The sequence below is a fragment of the Pristis pectinata genome, chromosome 26 (assembly GCF_009764475.1).
Source record: "Pristis pectinata isolate sPriPec2 chromosome 26, sPriPec2.1.pri, whole genome shotgun sequence".
Lineage (NCBI taxonomy): Eukaryota > Metazoa > Chordata > Chondrichthyes > Rhinopristiformes > Pristidae > Pristis > Pristis pectinata.
Genome location: NC_067430.1, coordinates 8,585,470 through 8,604,814, shown reverse-complemented (window position 1 = coordinate 8,604,814; position 19,345 = coordinate 8,585,470). Strand labels below are relative to the sequence as shown.

Here is a 19,345-nt window from a genome sequence, read left to right as displayed (position 1 = left end):
CATCAACGTGTAAACTAATCCAGATTCATATCAGTTTCTTGATGACAATGAACTTTCTCAGGCCCTTGTTTGGCATTTCTTTTGTATTCAAAATTGTGTTTCCAAAACTCCCAAGGCAGGCCCAAGGATATGTTGGGCTCCACCCAGGCAATGAAGAAGTTGGTTTTATTACAGCATAAATTGTGTCTTGCTTTACAACAAATGCCAGAGTTTTATACAATGTCAGCAATCAAAGTGTTCTGATTTTCTGCTTAAATTCTAAATTTAATTTTACTGTTACCCCACTGGGCAGCAATTCACATATTTTCAGGAAAGTTTTTCCACACCTGTACAATAGTTTATCTGTTAGGTTCCAACATTGAATTCTCCAGGCACGTCAAACAGTCAGACTTTTGATCCAGTTTAAGTTAACTGAAAATAACTTCTCCTGGTTTATCTGTGCACATTGTTTTATTACTGAAAAATACGGTTCATGTAAGCTGCAAATTTTATCCACCCAGGCAATGATGAAATTGTTTTTATTACAAAGTGATCTATTTTGACAATGGGCTTTAATAATGGGCAGGATTGCAGGATTTGATGGTTCTGTACAGAAATGCTGGCTAACAGCAGTGTCAGCAGTGTGGATGTACAGAATGTGCTAGAGATCAGTCGCCAGCACATCTGATCTCTTGCTTTAGCTCTGGACGAGAAATGGCTCCTGATCATACTGAGCAGAGGCTGGACCCTCAGCTTTACATCAGCAATAAATACAGAAAGTGATGTTTAGCAGGTTCGGCAGTATCTGTGTAGAGAAAAACAAGAGTTAACGTTTCAGACCAATTACCCTTCATCAGTCCTGTGTTCTAATGAAGGGTTGTTGACCTGAAACATCTCAATCTACAGATGCTGCCTGACTGGAGTTTTACCAGCACCTTGTTTTTATTTCTGCAGTAATCTGTTCTCCAATATTTCAGGTTGACAACTTTTTAAATATCAGAAATGAAATGAGTATGCTGTTCCTTTCTCAGATGCTTCCTCACTTGCTGAGTATGTCTAGCATTTTTCATTTTTATTCCAGGTTATCAGAATCTGATTTTTTGGGCTTTCAATTACACAAGTAATGGCTAGTCTGTCCAACATAGACCCATTCAACTGGACTGGATGTGAAAGTTAGTGCTTTGATTCCCCTCAGAACACATTAAGATTAACGTTATTTAAAATAATTTGTATAAAATTAACAATTAAAACTACTTTGTTTAAAAATAAGTTAAAAAAATCAATGTATTTCAACTGCTTCTGTTGACCATAGACATTTAATAACAGTGAAAATGACCCGATAGCACAAGCTATTAAGGTGCTGCAGAAAAGGGCCCTCCAGTTTTAGTTTCGCTGTTGCATTGTTGCTGCTCCCAGAACACTTCACTTTGCAGCAGTAATCCTACAGCAAGTCATGTGTCCTGAAAACTAAGTGGATCTGCAAAACTGCTGCTGAGGATGTAGAGTCCAATATGGCTGAATTGCTAAGAGGGAAGAAAAATTCAACATGTTTCTGGAACAAGAGAAACAGGTGCAGCTGCAGGCCAATCGGCCTCTGGAGCCTCCTCCATCATGCAGTGGGATCACGGTTGATCCAATCTTGGCCTCAACACTATTTTCCTTCTCCCTACCCCTCAACTCCCTTGTGGTTCAAATGTCTGTCAATCTCCACCTTGAATATTCTTCAATGATTTAGTCTCCACAATTCTCCAGGATGGAGAATTTCAAAAATTCATGACATTCAAAGGATATTCCCCATCTCCTTTAGGATGACCCGTTATTCCAAAAACTATGCCCCCTAGGTCATGACAATTTCTAGGGGAAGATCCTCTCAGCATCCACCCTGTCAAACTTCAGGATCTTTTGTTTCAATAAGATCAACCCTCATTCTGCTACAATATTTTGTACTCTCATTTCACTGAAATAATAATAATAAAAATTTCCACCTTAATCTCCACCTGCCAACTTCTTGCTCACTTCTTTGCAAGCTATTTGTGCCCTTCTCACAACTTGGTATCCAATCTGTCTTTAAATCATTAAACATGCCTTCTTCCAAGTCATTAACATAGATCATAAATAGCAGAGGTCTCAGCACAGATCCTTGTGGAATCCTACCTGTTCCTGGTTGCCAAAAATATTTATCCCAACTCTCTGCTTTCTGTTATGTAGCCAACATGCCACCCCCACTGCCTATGCTTTATCTTGTTCAATAACCTTTCGTGTGGCAGCTTTTTAAATGCATTCTCAAAATCCCAGTCCATGTTGTCCATGGATGATCTAGGAGAGCTTTACAGCATCACAAGTGTGTGTGTGTGCAAGCATGTTAAATTAGGTTTATGAACTGTATTCATTTATGGTCACGTGATTATAATCACGTTCTCCCAAAGAGACTGCTCAAATCAGGGCAGAGTTATGTACAGTAAATTTCCTAATCCTTACTAGATTATCTAACAACATTTTTTTTGGCTTACCATTGCAGTTTTTCACCTTCAGATGCTCCTGGAGATCCTCTCTTGCTATTGCCTCACCACAACGAGGACACTTTCCAAAGCTATCTTTCTTATCACACTCAGTCAGTCTGTGCTCAGTGAGACTGGCTATTTCTACTACCTGGATAGAGAAAGGAATCCAGTATTATTTTTGGATAATCAGAACGTCAATTTGCTGGTCACAGAAATAGAGTACACTACAGATATAGAAGTCTCATTGAGGAGGGAAGACTTTGCCATCTCCATTATGATAAAAGTTATTGTGAAAGTCAGGTTATCATATTTCCAATCAACATAGGGGAGCACAGTGCCTTATCTCCAGCAACCAAGGTTCAATCCTGAGCTTCAGTAGTGTGTGGAGTTTACACATTCTTCTCTGGCCGTGTGGACTTCCTCTGGATGTTCAGGTTTCCTCCCACATCAACAAGACATGCAAATTGGTAGGTTAATTGGCCATTATAAATTACCACTCACCTACACACTTGGGGCAAAGTCTGGGGGGAGTTGAGAAGAATAAAAATAAGGTTAGTGTAGGATTAGTTTAAATGGGTGCTTAAATGGTCAGCAGGGACTCAGTCGGCTAAAGGACCCGCTTCTATGCTCAATCACCATAAGAATGATGTTTACACTGTGACGAGGTGCTATATGTATTTTCATTAACTAAAGGTTGGTTTTTAAGTTGGCTTAGGCAATAGGGATACTGAGTTGGTTAAGAGTGCATCAAAAGTTAGACTGAGCACAAGCCTGAGTAAGCATGTAGTCTTCAGCAGCACTGCATTGACAGATATCACGGCAGTGCTGTGGAAAATGATGTCACTGTTAACCACTTTGGGCAAAAAAAAGCCATCAAGTTTTATTTGATGACATACTATTTCCATTACACATATCACACAAAATAAAACCCAAGATTAGAAGTATGCCATTTAGCCATTATTCCGCCACCTAATAAGATCATAGCTAATCATAAGATTCTAACTAACTCCATACATCCATGCCTTTCACACAACTTTCATTACCTTTGGTTTACAAAAGGTTATCAACTTCAGATTATAAAGGGACAGAATCAAGTATTGTTTACGGAAGAGTTGCGAATTTCTTTTCCCTCTTTCTATGCCCTCTGCACATAGATATGTTCCCCAATTAGCTTGGTTCTAACTAGTAATCTATGCCTCTTTGACCAAGACTTCCCAATTTGTAAATAATATTTACATCTTACTTTTTGTTTGTAACAGCTTGAAAACTTACCCCTTAACCTTCTACATTCCATGTAATACAACCTCCAAGGCCAAAAATCTCCTTCTGAAGGTGCAGTATCCAAAAGTGTTCACAGTTCCCCAAGGATCTTTCCATGACAATTCAATGACCTACATACATGGACCCTCTAGTCCCTTGGGTTTCCACTACTATCATTTTACCGTTTAAAATTTTGCATCCAAGTCCAAAGTGGATGACCCCTCATTTGCCAAAAATCTATCCAATATTTCACCATCCCTTTGTAACTTATGCAACTGCCTACTCTGTTCACAATACAACAGAGCAATGGTTTGTGTCATTGACTATTCCAAATTTTAAGTGATCTGCAACTGTTGTGTACAGCTGCGGCCCTAATGTAAATGTTCCGATACCCTACTTGACATATCCTGCCATTTTGAATATTTACACACAAACCTATGAGGTTTAATTTGAGAGAGACTTTTTAAAATCAATAACCTGGATTTCACAATCAAAGCTAGCAAGGAAAACCAATAGGAACCTATCAATTCTAGATACCAGCCAGATTAACACACATTTTAAAAGTGATGAATCATTCTATTTGTCTAAAGATTTTTCCAAGTTCTTTCCTCAAACTAAAAATTGTAACACCTCACTAGAGCTTCTCAGTACCAAGACGGATAGACACACTTTGGCAAAAGAGAAATTGATGGGTTCAATTTTGAGCAAATCTTGCAAACTGGAGTTACAACATTCCAATCAGAAGGCAAGATTAAGTCTCAGAATCCATATGCTTATCCAAATAACTCCAAATGTCAGAGTCCACAGATTTTTTTGTGTTCTCCACTATTGCTGTATAGAAAGAAAAACATCCTTTTGTTTTCTCTTTAACCGTCCTCATTAACCCATCAATGGGATTATTTCAAACACCTTATTGCCTCATCAACCCTAGCCTTACCCTAACCATCCCTCTTCCTCCATCCTAGTAACTTAAAACCAACTTACTTTCTCTTTCAGTTCTGATGTGGCGTCTTAGACCTGAAATATTAACTTCGTTTCTCTTTCCATAGATGCTGCCTGATCTGTTGAGTGACTCCAGGCTACATTTCCATTTACTAAATTTGTTTTTTTCTGCCTTTCAACACTAATTAATTCTTTACCTTGCACTTCCAGTTCTACTTTTGACCGTTCAGAGTCTTTGTTAAGATTGCTAACCCCTCTCTCCATTCCTCTACCCATATATTCATCTGCATCATCCTCCTATTTCTACATTCACTGGCATCAAGTATAGGGAAGATTACTACCTTTCAGGTCTTGTTTATTAATCCCTTTCTTAACTCCTTAAAAAGTCATCCTTTTTTCTACTCATGGCTGTCGCTGTACTTGTATAGATAATGACACTGCTGTTAACCCCTGCCCTCCAGAATTGTCTGCAGACACTCAGTGGCATCCACAATCCTTGCACTAGGGATTAAGTGCACTAGGATTTAAGTGATCTGCAACTGTTGTGTACAACCCCGAACCACTTCCGGATCCACAGAAATGTCTGTCTACTTCCCTAACCTTTGTACTCTTGACCTTTCTCTTCCATCTCTGTATTGCTAAGCCTTTGATGGAGCTATGGTCTTAGCTCTGGCTGCACTCTCCCTGAAATTCCACACGGCGCAAGGTATGTATTCCACAAGTTTGAGTTGTCCTGCCATGCCTTATTTAAATTGACTTGCTAATTTACCTAATTCTTTAAATAAAAAGTTACACATTGCCCTGTCTTAGTGAAGTACTTTATTCACTAGATCAAAAGAGCCATTGCACATTGTGCTTCAGTGCAATCCACTGATGTATATTCTCAGGTACCACAAGTTCCGAGTCAGCTGACTTCAGTTTACAGCTCTAGATGTTTAACTAATTAACTAGTGTCTGAGTGGTTTCTAAATGTTTCTTTTTAAATATTTTGCATCCCACTGCAAATGAAGAGACCAAGAAAATCTAACACACTTAAAAGAATTCTACGCTCTAAAACACAGCACTCTGCTTAAAAAAGTAACTCTGTACCAGCAAATAACCATTACATTAGTTATGTTGCAGACTTATACTACCGTTTAGTCTGTTCTTTAGAGACTTACGGCCCTGTTGTCCTCATTTATTCTAGCACATCGTTGAAATACCATACTCTATAAGAAAAAGAGCTGATATCAGACCTCACGGTCAGGGTGAGGCAAAATGTGCATTTCTGTTCGTAACATTTGACACCATATGTAATATATTGACTAAACCTATCTTTTCCCTACACATTTCTTATCTTCATCCCTTACTTCTATTTTGTCTATACTAGCTTCATGGCAGTTCCATTTTGTTTCCAGCACATAAATCATGAAATTTTAGACTTTTGGATTATAGCATCTCCAAAGTAGCCATCTTTAACATAACCATGTAGGTCTGAAGTAGGGAATGAAAAAATGAAGGGTATTAACTGATTCAAGCCCTGATCTCACCCAGTGTGGATATACACAGACTTTTCAGCAGAATTATCTTCATCTTCCCCCCCACCCCACTCCAAAATCAAACCAAACAGTGAATTCTTGGACAAAATATTGTTTACTCATTCACAAAAATTCCTATAATCGCAGACCTGATGCTTTAAGCCAGCTGCAAGTCAGATAACCCATGGTTTAAATCATGCTTATCTGCACCTCAATACGGCACTGTACATTTATCCACAGTATCATCAGCTAACACGTTAAGTATTGTAATATTTTTAACATTATAGAATATTTAAGTGCCACTGTCTACAAGGAAATCTATTAAAATAAGGTAGCATTAGAACCAGGATGTAAATAATGAGCCGTTTGTAAAAAAAAGGAACATTTTATAGATGTGAATGCCATTCTCCATTCAAGTGTTTCACCCTCAACACTTGCACATCCTTGACTTGCGTAACACATACATTTCACCAAAACAACGTACAAAATACATAATGGAATTTGATATTAAGTGTGCGTAGACCTTTCCAAAGGCTTGTCAACTTAAACTGACAAACTTGAGGCTGCTTGAGTATACAGGATATCTACACTAGCTAGAAGCAAGAAGAGCAAAAATGAAATGTTATGGTACATAATGACAGGTGTAAAACAAATCTTTATCTGAATTAAACAAACTTATAAAAGTTAACAGATGGTTTTCAGTACTTGGTGTAGGAAATTCAACATAGTTTACACAAATAAATAAATTAAAACCAATATCCTTACAGGGAGGTTTGCTAGTGCCACTGGGGAGGGTTTAAACTTGTGGCAGGGTGGGATGGGAACAAGAGCAGTGGGGTCATTAGGTGGAGAGGTGAAAAGTTTAAAGGAGATTAGTGAAGCAAAGTTTTTCCTTACACAGAGTGGTAGGTGCCTGGAATGCACTGCTAGGGGAGGTGTTAGAAGCACATGCAATAGTGTTGTTTAAGAGGCATTTAGACAGACATGAAGGTAGGGAATAGAGGAATAGGGACCATATGCAGGCAGATGGGATTATTTGAGACTGGCATTGTGCTCAGTGTAAACACGGTGGCCTAAAAGGTCTGTTCTTACTGTTCTACGTTTTTCTACAAAAATATTTGATGGTGCTTACTCCAATGTAAATAGCATTCTTGCATGTAGTACCTACACATACTGTTTGAAGTTCTCCTGATGAGATTAGTGGTTAGGAAAGCAAATGGTCAATGTATTCTACATACCTGTTTGCAATGTTCACAGCGTCTCAACATTGGACAGTGCTTCCAGTAATGGATGTCCAAGCCTTCATCAGTAAACATTTCATTCCTCTCCCCACAGAATATGCACAAACTGAAAGAGCAAATTGAGATACAACAAACTCAGTCTAATAACAGAAGATGGCAACCAGCTTAATTTCTTTTTAAAAATAACAGACTGATCTCTGGATCTTTCAGCACTTGGATCAACAGAAGCAGGCACAGACAACTTTGCTGAATACACTGCTGAACGGCAGTCTATTAAGAATGTAAATTGATGGCAGCAGTACAAACCCAAAACAAAGAATATTTTAAAAAAATACAATGAGTACAACAATAAATTACAAACTAGCTTTGACAGCAAGTTCTAAGCAATTACCACAGGCTGACCCATGGATAGAAGGTTTCAAGTTGCACTGATTCATGTACAAGTGCTTTATACAAATAACCGATGTTTCAACTCCAGCAAGTTTACGTGGTACACTATGTCATTGCCACATAGGATGCCAGTCCCCAGAAATGAAATTACTAAAAGACTGACTGCTAAGGGGTCATTATAGTATTTTATGTACTTGTAGTCTGTTACTGACAGCACTGCCGTGGCAGAAACATTGTATAAACCCATTCTCCTTGCTACTACACCAGGAGCTTGGTATAAACTCCTGATCTCCACTAGCACTCCCACAAAAATTATACAAAGATCTAACATCCAGCACGCTTCAACACAAGGGCCATTAATCCAAAATGTTACTATCAACTTCTACACAACTGTGCAAGGTGCTAAGGGTATATATCAATAAACGCCAGAGGAAATCCCTGTCAATCAGTTTGCAGTGATCTATTCATGTTTGCTTGTCATAAGTTTTTTTTTAAAAAGGCATTTTGGTCAAAATGTGCAGAATCAGGATACTAAAAGAAAAAACCCTTAGGGTAGAATAAGATACTTAGAACACCTGTTAGTGCAATATAATCTGGCTCCCTGAACAACATCATGGGTGATCTGCAAGTGTATGTTGTTTAATACAGTGACAGTACATGCAGGGGGTAGTACAACCATTTATAATGACAATAAAATGACATATTCAAGGATTTCTGCTGGTGGTTTAGAATAATGCTCTCCCTATAAAAGACTGGCTTTACAATATTTCACCTTTTTTAAAAAAATCCTTTTTCCTGTTTAGTAGCTGGGAAAAACAAAAGCTATAATTAGTTGATAATTTTTTTAAATCTGTGGAACAGGTTATTGACTGGAAAGGTGTGCTTATACTTTGGTAACATGGACTCATCCTGATCTTTGACAGAATGAGATACAGTTCATTTTTTTCCAGTTTGATCACAGTACATGGATGGTGCTGGTCTGGTATTTGCTGCACATCCATAATTTGCTTCCAAATTGAGTGGTTTACTCAGTCATTTCAGAAAGCAGTTAAGTGTGCAACCATTATGGCAAATTTGGTGCCACATATAGACCAAACTAGTTAGGATGGGCAAGTTTTCCTCCACAAAAGTCCTTAAATGATTTTTTAAAAATGACATTCCAGTAGTTTCACAGTAACCATTACTGATAGAAACAAATTTCAGCTTAAATTTAGTTAATCAATTTAGATTTCCTCATACCATTGTGGTATGTCAACTTTTCATCTCCAAAATCAATATTCCACACCTGTGAATGTTAATCTTTTAATTTGAGTAGAATGCCACCTGGAGGCTTAAAACACTGATGGATCTACTGTGATTTTACAGCAATACAGATATAGCTATTTTGGTATGGAATAAATCAGGATTTGACAAGATCCTCCATTCAATATAATCCTTTTTTGTAATGAAAAATTCCAACCACCATCTTCAAAGAACAGAACTGTACAGCACAGGAATAGGCCCTTTGGCCCATGAGGTCTGTGCTGACCACGCCAAATCTAACTAAGCCCATCAATGGAACTGGATGTGAAAATTAAGAGTGCAAATTAAGGGAATAGTCAGTGGTAGAATAAAGTTCAAAAGGTTAAGACAATTTCTGTTTGTCAGGATGATCTTGGAATAGTAAACGGTTTTTGTTGGAGAAAGTGACCAAAGGTACAAATGAAGGCAACAAACTTGGGAGATGCCAGAGGACAGCATGGGTTTATATTGTGCATTTGAGACTGCTAGCTAGTTACATTGTACAAGAAACTACACAAGATTTGAGGGGAAAGGGAGACAAGAAGGAAGCAATACAATTATGGAAATGATTAACAGAGAAATCAACATCAATCCAGGTGAAAGGCACAGATCCTTTGTTTTAAAATCCTAAGTTGGAGAAAGCCTAGCTAAAATCAGGGAATTCATTTTAATATTGAGACACATTAGCTCAGTAAGTGATAGTCAAGACACACAAATAGGAAGGAATCATTTTTGACTTTTAGTTCAAGCTCCTAGCCAATTGTTGTTGGAGGGATGGCAGATGTTTTGAAATTGATTTCGCTGATGAAAACTGATCAAAGTCACATTCCTTATCTTTCTAACTGAACAGGATTTCAGCTGGACTACTTGGATAGGTGGAGTGATTGATTGATCATACCTATATTCACTATCAAGCGTGCATTTAAAGAGCGGCTATTTGAGTGATGTACCCAAGAGTGATGGATACTTGAATAATTTATTTTGAGGAGTCAACACCGCAACTGTCAAGGCAGGAAAATGGAAGCACATGAACATGAGTGTGCATGGAGTTGTAGACGACGAAAATAAGCTCACACATATAAATAAGTAACAACAACATCTGATGTTACATTGTGCATTGCAAAGCTATAATATAATCATGTGGCTCAGATAACCTTATTCTGACCATGCAGTAACTTAATACATACAATTAGAGCAAGTCAAGTTTCTATTGCTTTAATAAAGGAATATTGTCCTTGGTATCTTCAGACAAGTTGTTGCCAAATTAGCTGACAAGTGACTGCCGGTACACTATGGCTAAATAATGCATAAAAACATTTGCTAAACAATGTATGAAACATTTGATAAAATAAGACACCTGTTTCTCTATTCCTACGCTGCATAAAAAGCTCATACAATTCAGAGTTGTCACCATTTGATTTAACAGCCTTGTGACAGCTTCAGCCAAAAGTGTAAAATTGTGATCAGAAATATTACTCCAATTTCCCCATAAATTATGAACTGACTTTAGGATGGACCAGTCAGCACTGATATAGGTGCATTACCATGATTAATCAGTGATGGACAAACAGCCAACAATGCCCCACACCAGCAGATGAACTCCTGTACCTAAGTGTTTTCAATATAAAGTACAAAGATCCACTCTCATCCTAGTCAGAGTGTGAAACCTTGAAATTAAAATCTAGATAAACCTGATGATCGTTTACAATTACTTACCAAGCAGTTTGAGAATGAACGTGGATGTTAAGTTACTCACAACTGCACCCCAAATTCCATTCATTCATAATACAGTTGCTGCAGTGCTTCTGACCAAATCTTATGCAATTTACAACAGTACTCACTCTGTTTAATCAGTAAAGAGAAAAATTAACCAAAGTCATACTGCAAAGGAATCTGGCTGTTACAGGGTTGTAGACACAAGTGTTAAATGTGGACTTACTTATCCAAATAATCAGCAACTGTGGACTGTTCAATTGGCAACTCTGGCTGTGAGACAGGAATTTTTGTCCCATGATCTAGAAAGAAACATGAATTTTTAAAATATTCATATATATTATATTTATATAAAAATTACCTTTTCAGTTAGAGGTTGATAGCATTTCAAATATTAAGGAAATCAAAAGATTTGTGACTGGTGTCAGAAAGTGGCCCTGAATCAAAAGATTACCCAAGATATTACTGAATGGCGGAACTAACCCGAGAGGCAGAGCATCTTCCTGCTCTTCTACTTCTATAATTTGACTTTGCACTAATTCCAAATATTCACACACTTGGTTATTTCAGCCTCACTTTAATGATACACAAACAATTGGAAAATTCACATATGTACTGAAGTATTTGGATTGCCTCAGGTCACAGCATATTCCTTCCGAATGTTTGTATGGAATCACATTTATTTCATCATTTTCTATCGTAATGATCAATAATATTAAGAATCAGGAAGGAACTCAATATATAAAGTCAAAGTCGAGTTTACTGCCATCTGCACAAGTACATGTATGCACAGGTGCAATGAAAAAAACTTACATGCAGCAGTATCACAAGCACATAGCATTAGAGAAAACATTCACAAGAAAAAAAATTATACAAGAAGGGACACAATTAGAACAAAAAAGAAGTCCACAGTAGTGCAAAATAGAGAGTGTTGATTGTGTGATACTGAGGTAGTGATTATGGTTGTGCAGATTGGTTCAAGAAATAAATGGTTGAAGAGAAGTAGCTATCACAGAATTTCCAGATGAATCAAATTGTGAGCATGGGATGTTGTTTTTATTGCTCAGCCCATGCCACCCCGAATCACTGTTAAACTTGGAAAAACATATACGCAGGAAGTACACCAAGTCTTTTTCTTCATCTTGATGAAATGTTCATCTTCCATCTGACTATACAGCTGAGAATTTAGTAATATGTGAAGAATTCAGCAGAAAATTTGTGCCCTAACATTCATCATAAAACAGCTTTCAGCAGACCACAGAGGCAATATCTTGCTCAAGAGAATACAAAAACATCTGCCTATCTGCAGCAAGAGCTTCAGCAACAGATTAAGCTGAAACTAAAGCAGATGCTTGGTTGTTACCAGACGTATAAATAATTGGAAAAAAAAAATCAACAATTCACATAGGATACCATGCACTTGAAAGATAAAGGGATCTAAACTTACAAAGTAAATGTTGCTACTGAACAGAAAAGGCTGAACCACAAATTATGGGTTACTTAAATTCTTTAAGCAAAGTTCTCAGCAACTAAGCCTTTCGAGAGAATACAAGAGCATCTGCCTATCTGCAGCAAGAGCTTCAGCAACAGATTAAGCTGAAACTAAAGTAGATGCTTGGTTGTTACCAGACACATAATTGGAAAAAAAAATCAACAATTCACATAGGATACCATAGGATCCTGCCACAAAAATGTAACACTAGGACTTGCTGGGAAAAGCCTTCATTAGTGCACGGGTTCAGGATTCCCACCCAAATGCAAACCCAAATTTTTTTTAGACTCTTATATAGTCCAAGAATGCAGTACAAACTTGATGGATACCTCAGCATTTATGCAGGGGTATCTACACCAGATTTGGTAAATGTGCATGTCTTTTATTTTCAATGGAGGTTTTACAGCCAAAAGGAAGAAAGATTAAGACTAAGGCCAACCCTTCAGATTTTTGTTTTTAACTTTTTATTAACTGTTGAATTGATTTTTTTTAAACAGCTTTTAAATGATTGCAAATGTCAGGAACATTCAGAGATATTCTTTAAACTCAGTGGCAAAGACAGGGTCTCGGGTCAATGTCAATTTTTTTCTCAGCCCTTTAGCAAGGCAAGGCCTAGAGATGGCAAGGAACTAGCAGTATCTGCAAGACTGTCAGCAAGTGAGAGGTTTCAAAAAGAAAGACAGGTAGAGTGAGGGGGTTGCAAGGTCAAAGTGCTGCTGTTGAGGTCAAAGTTCAGGCTTCGACAAGTGACCAGATGAGTTTTTCCACACCTCCCCCCCACCCCCTTCTCAGTAGAAAGGACTGGGGATAAAGTATATGGAAGCTAGGACAGTGGTATGCTCCTTTTGCAGGATGTGGGAGATCAGCAACATTTCCAATGTTCCTGTTACTATACTTGAGGGAAGTGCATCTAGTCGCAGCTGCACTGGCTTTGGAGTATCCAGGACATGGAAAATGTCATAGATAGTACTTTAGTGAGTTGATCATACCTCAGGTACAGAAAGAGACACGTGACCACCAGTAGTGATAGGAGAATTCATTAGTGAGGAGAACAGACAGGCACTTTGTGACCAAAAATGAGACTTCAGAATGTTTTGTTGCCTCCCCAGTGCAGTGGTCAGGGATGTCTCAGATCAGGCACAGAACATTCTAGAGGAGGAAGGAAATCAGCCAAAGGTTGTAGTACACATACAATCTCAATAACATAGATGGAAAGAGGAATAATGCCATACAAAGAGAGCTTGGGAGTTAGGCAGAAGGTTAAAAAGCAGGAGCTCTAAAGGTTGCAATCTCAGGATTACTCCCGTGCCACATTCCAGTGAGAGTATAAATGAGGATAGGACAGATGAATACATGGTTAAAGAACTGGTGTAGGAGGAAGGGCTTTATAATTGGAATCACTGCTGGTGTATGTGGGTCCTGTGTAAGAACTGTGTAAGAATGGGTTGCACCGAAACTAATTTGGCTGGATGGGTAGGAAGCATAGTAGCAGTGCAGCAGGTGGAAAGAAAAATGAGGATAAATCAAGTCTAGTGGGCAGAGCAGACAGAGGAAAGTTAGGGAGCATGTGAAAAAAGGGGCCATGAAATATCCTTGGCAAGATTAAGGAGAATCCCAAGATATTCCTTAAGTATATCAAGAGCAGAGGGCAGCCAGGGAAAGAATGGGTCCCCATGGAGATCAAAGGGGTAATCCAGGTGCTGCAAGCAAGCTCCCAAATGAATACTGCAAACCTGTATTCATCAAGGAAGACATAGAAGATAGAGAGATCAGGGAGGGGTACATGGATAATCTCTGGCAAATCAGTATTAAGGAAGAGTGTTTGTGTTATGGGACAATTAGGGTTAATAAATCCTTATGGCTGGATTAAATCTATTCCAGAAACATGGGAGATGACAGTTGGGGCCCTGATGTAAATTTTTGCATCTTCATTAGACACAGACAAGGTGCCAAAAGACTGGAGAATAGCAAATATTGTTCCTTTATTTATGAAGGGCAGCAGGGATAAACCAGGTAACTGCAGAAATTTTAAGGGATTGGATTTACATACAATGGGAAAGGCAGGGGCTGATCAGGAATAGTTAATAATGGCTTTGTGCAAGAGAAATCCTGACTCACTAATTTGATTGTATTTTTAGAGGTAACTAAGGCAGGGAAATAGATGTTGTCCATGAAGGCTTTAGAAAGGAACCTGACAAGACCCCACTTGGTAGGCTGGTCCAGAAGGTTAAGGCACATGGGATCTAAGTTAAGCTGGCTAACTGGATCCAAAACTGGCTTGGTAACAAGGGGCAGAGGAGAGAGGTGGAAGGATGCTTCTCTGATTGAAAGTTTGTGACCAGTGGTGTACTGCAGGATTTGGTGCAAGGACTTTTGTTACTTGTCATATATAAACGACTTGGATGAGAATGTAGAAGGTATGAAAAATGAATTTACGGATGGCACAAAAGCTGGTGTCGTGGAGAGCAAAGGAAGTTATGAGATACAGCAGGATACAGATCAAATGGAAAGTTGGGTGGAGTGTTGACTGACGACCAGTCAAATGGGGGTAGGACGTATATAACACTAATGAATATTTATGAATAGAGATTCAAGACCATGTTTCCCTGAAAGTGGCAGCATAGATAAAGCTGTGAAAGCAGTATATGGTATGCTGCCTGCATAGCTTGAGGCACAGAATATAAAATAGAATAAAGAATATAATGCAACTTTACAAAATACTGATTACAGTGCAGTCAGAATATTGTGTGCAGTTCTGGTCACTACACTGTAGGAAGAATGTGGTTGCACTGGAGAGCATGCAGAGGAGCTTCACAGAGGACTTTAGTTATGGAGAGATTGGATAGGCAGGTTTTGTTTTCCCTGGAGTGAAGGAGGTGGAGGAGTGATTTGATAGCAGGACACAAAATTATAAGAGGCATAGCTGGGTTAGATGGTCAGAATCTTTATCCCATTGCAGGGGCATCAAAAACAGGAGGGCATGGGTTTAACTTGGGAGGAAAGAGCTTTAAGGGGGATTTGAGGGGAAGGATTTTTGCTTTTTTTTTTTAAACACACACACACACACACACACACACACACACACACACACAGTTGTTAATATCTGGAATTCATTGCCAGATGTGGCGGTGGAGTCAGATACTATCACTACTTTTAAGAGACAGACACTAAAAGAATATGGACCAATGAGGGCAAATGAAATTAGAGTAGAGTAGATAGGCATGGATATGGTGGACCAAGGCACCCATTTCAGTGCTGTACAACTATGACTTTTATCAGGGCTTCTACTGACCCACTAACATCTATGGACCACAGTGCACGAGAGCCTGGCCCCACAATGAAATGGCCATACAGGTAGAGCTATGTGTGGAAATCAAGCAAATGCAATCCCTCAGTGGACTGCCTGGATGGAAAGTCATATTCAGCAAGATTAGTCATTTACTGACACTAGCCAGTGAGAAATACTCCCAACCCCAAGGGATCAAACAGGTATCTTTAAATAGGCAAACTCCACATCCACAGCAGTATCTGGGACCATACGTTCTCCATGCCAGAGTGCAACAGTGTGGAGAGCAGGACTGCAGTCTCAAGATTTCTGCTACACCACCACCAATTACTGTTAACATGATGACAACATAAGGAGGGCATGATTCCTACTTCATATCCCTAAACTCTTGCCCCTCCTCTTCTCCCTCCCTCCCACCCCCCCCAACCACCACATTGCTCTTTAAGTAGCAGGAAGTCCAAAGTGAAAGGCTCAGTGATGGCTAACAAACTGCAAGGGACTTGGGGAAAAAAGGGAGCGCGTGCCCGATATTCAGGGCAATATGCGGCTCATGGGTGTTTTGGGCACAGGGGGAAAATTTTGGGTAATTGGATTCTATTAGGCTGCTTGCTTAAACAGCTTTTAAAAAAAAACTTATTTAATTGATTGCTATTACTACAAAGGGAATTTGAAGTGATGAGATATGATCATTTGAATGGGAGCTGAATGGCCTACTCCAGCTTCAACCAGTGATTGAGTCAGGTCAAAATTGGAAATTCAACAGCATGTTTTCATTCTCCCATTAATTGCCAAACCAACTGAGTTCTGAATCAGTGGATCCAGTTATGTATTTTGTCAGATGTACTGGATAACTCAGAACATGTGATGTGGAATATATTTAAAATAATAATAAAAAAAAGTTTGTTTGGTTCTAGTGGAAAAAAAGCTACATGGAGCTATTCATAAAATAGTTGCTTCTATCCTTTCCCAGTCTATGCTCTGTTTAATTTTCAGAAGGCGCAATAACCTTTCCATCATGCTTCCAATAATTTTTGCTTTGTGAAGAGGGAACAAGATCTAAATTTAAGTCCTGGTCTACTAGTCTCATCACTGAAGACAGAAGCCCAGTGACTTTTCTTTCATACGCAAATGGATAATGGAAATAAATTTACACACACCTGGTTTAGAATGTTTGCTGTTTTCAACATCTTTCCCCTGGAAAAAAAAAGTGAAATTTGAACCATTAGAATCATTCTAACATGCTTAATTATTGAAAGAATCAATGCTTACTGAAAATATAGCTGCAGTACTGAATAAAAATGCTGTACAATTTGACAAAAACATCCAGAGAAGTTATATTTAAGCTACCGTACACTGCCTGACTTCAACCAGTCATTGAGTCAGGTCAAAATTGACACTGTCCTGTCGTGCAAGATATAGTTGGGTTGATTTCCAACCCAAAAAGACATTAAACTGTTTTTTTAAAAATATATAAATACAATTCAACACTTCCCAATCCATTACATTGGTCACTTTCAGTCAGCCAAAGTTTTTATTTCCACCTTTAAAAAAAATCCTCAAACTGCCTTACAGAAACTGGACAAATTTATTGCCCATCCTAATCATCCCTAAACTGAGGAAGCAGCTCAGAGCCAACCACCTTTGATTCTTCCAGGAAGGATCACATTGAACCAGCTTGATTTTAGGATAAAATAGCAGTTTCATGATCATTATCAACTTTTAGTTCCAGATTTAATTTCTTGAACTTAAATTTGGACTCTGGATGAATGCTAGTCCAGAAACTTAACAGTTGTGCCACTAAACTGCACTGCACTAGCAGCCCAGGCATAGAATTTCTGATAAAGGGTCCTGGACACAAAACGTTAAGCTTTTCTTTCCACAGATGCTGCTTGACCTGCTGTTTCCAACATTTTCCCTTTATATACAAGATCATTCATATAACCACTATTAATGTAACCATTAAAGTCAAAGCTTTTTTTTCAAACTTTAGACTACAAATCACATTGTGCAAAAGTTTAAATGTTTAATGTATTACCAAAAAAAACAATGTATCTATACAATACTCTAGAAATAGTTGACCTGTAAAGCAGAGTGGAGAATTAATGAAATCCCTCTCAGTTACTGAAATAGACTGAAAAGCATCTTTATATTGTCCAAGATATGAAATAACTGAAGGTAATACATGATAAGGTAAAAGGGGACGTTGCCCACTGGCTTTAATTTTACAATTTGTTTGATTAGTTACTAAGAAAAGGAAGGCATTGAACTAAAGCTTAATGCATGGCATATAGTTACAGGTGCTCAATGGGAGTTTAGATGTTCCAGTGACTTTTGTGACATGAAACAAACCATATCACAACTGAAGCTTTATGTTCAATGCTTTCCAAGGCAGATCAGCTGCAGGTACATTTAGATTCATGGAAGTATGACATTTTAGCTATTACTGAAACATGACTTAAAGAGGGGTAGGAATGGCAGCCTGGTTCCTGGTTACAGGATTATCAGATAAAATTCAGAAGGATACATGTAAAAAGAGCCATGTAACTTAGTATGGTGTAGAAATTCAAGAACTGATTGCAAAGAAAGCAGCTAAGCTGCAAATGCAAAGCATAGCACAAATTTGAAAGTATGAAGAAACAAAAGTAAAACAGGCATCAAAAACATTTGGTACAAATGCACATTGTTTGACATTAGAAGGAATCTAGAATGACGCAGGTGAGCTGTGGACACAGAATGTCACATGGAAGAATATCACACTTTTTACTGAAAAATGGCCTATTGGGCAAAAATGGAAGCTGAATGTTCCTGAATACAGGATTTGTAGACAAGATGGAACAGAGTATAATGAAAGGGAACAGATAACACAAAAAGGCTTAACGATAATAGTGACATAGAATGATATGCTGCAAGAACCAACAAATGAGGGCACATCCACTGAACAAGCAGAGATAAAGGTCAATCACATTGCTGGGGGTCACAAGAAAGACTGAGGATGCTGGAAAACATTGCTGGGGGTATACTGTGGACACCCAAAGCAAGAAACAAGAGCAGCAAATATGTGGCAAAATGTTTGATTAGTAAAAATGAGCAGTGTGAGCAGGGAGTTTATGAGAGAAAGAACAATGACTGACAAGGCCTCCATAGAGACCTTCAGTCGTTTAGCTGTATAGATTTAAGCTTGTCAAATAATTATTTTGTGACAAGTTTTCAAATAATTAATGAGAAGGAGGTTTGAACTGGGGGGGGAGGGGGGGTAAATAAAAAGCCAGACTTTTCTTCCTTTCAACTACAAAAATATCTATAGCAAATTCTTTTTGCAGACCTTGTGTAAATATTTATGATTGATATCCGCAGGCACATTTCATCTTTAGTTAGATTATTGAAGTCTCTCAAGATATGTCACATCCTGGTGGAATTAGACCCTTAAATAGTCAGAGAAGTGATTTATTTCTCCTGCCTGCTGTTTGTGAAATTTATTTCTGCTTCTGTTGTGTATTTGTACAAACTTACAAATGAATACAATTAATGCAGATCAGTTACATCAGGAAATAAGAAATAATTGTTGACTCGCACCTTACTAAATGTGTGATTTGAAAGAAGTTATTAACAACAGTCAATGATAAATTCAAGTTAGTAGGTTCAAGGGCAAGTCACAAGCCAGGCTTTTCAACTTTAGTAAGGCTAACTTTGAAGAGATAAGGCAGAAATCTTCCACATTACATTGGGTCAAACTGTTAGCTAAT

General features: G+C 38.2%; 1 protein-coding gene across 3 annotated transcripts in view; it reads right to left on the bottom strand.

The window, feature by feature from the left end:
- The window catches only part of cep104 (centrosomal protein 104), a 100,633-nt gene that overhangs the window by 23,628 nt on the left and 57,660 nt on the right, over positions 1-19,345 (bottom strand). For all 3 annotated transcript variants that reach the window (XM_052039633.1, XM_052039631.1, XM_052039632.1), the window contains 4 exons: positions 16,760-16,796; positions 11,051-11,126; positions 7,438-7,546; positions 2,490-2,628 (listed from right to left, as the gene is read on the bottom strand). In XM_052039633.1, the coding sequence (XP_051895593.1) occupies positions 2,490-2,628; positions 7,438-7,546; positions 11,051-11,126; positions 16,760-16,796 (361 nt within the window). The remainder of the gene's footprint in view (positions 1-2,489; positions 2,629-7,437; positions 7,547-11,050; positions 11,127-16,759; positions 16,797-19,345) is intronic.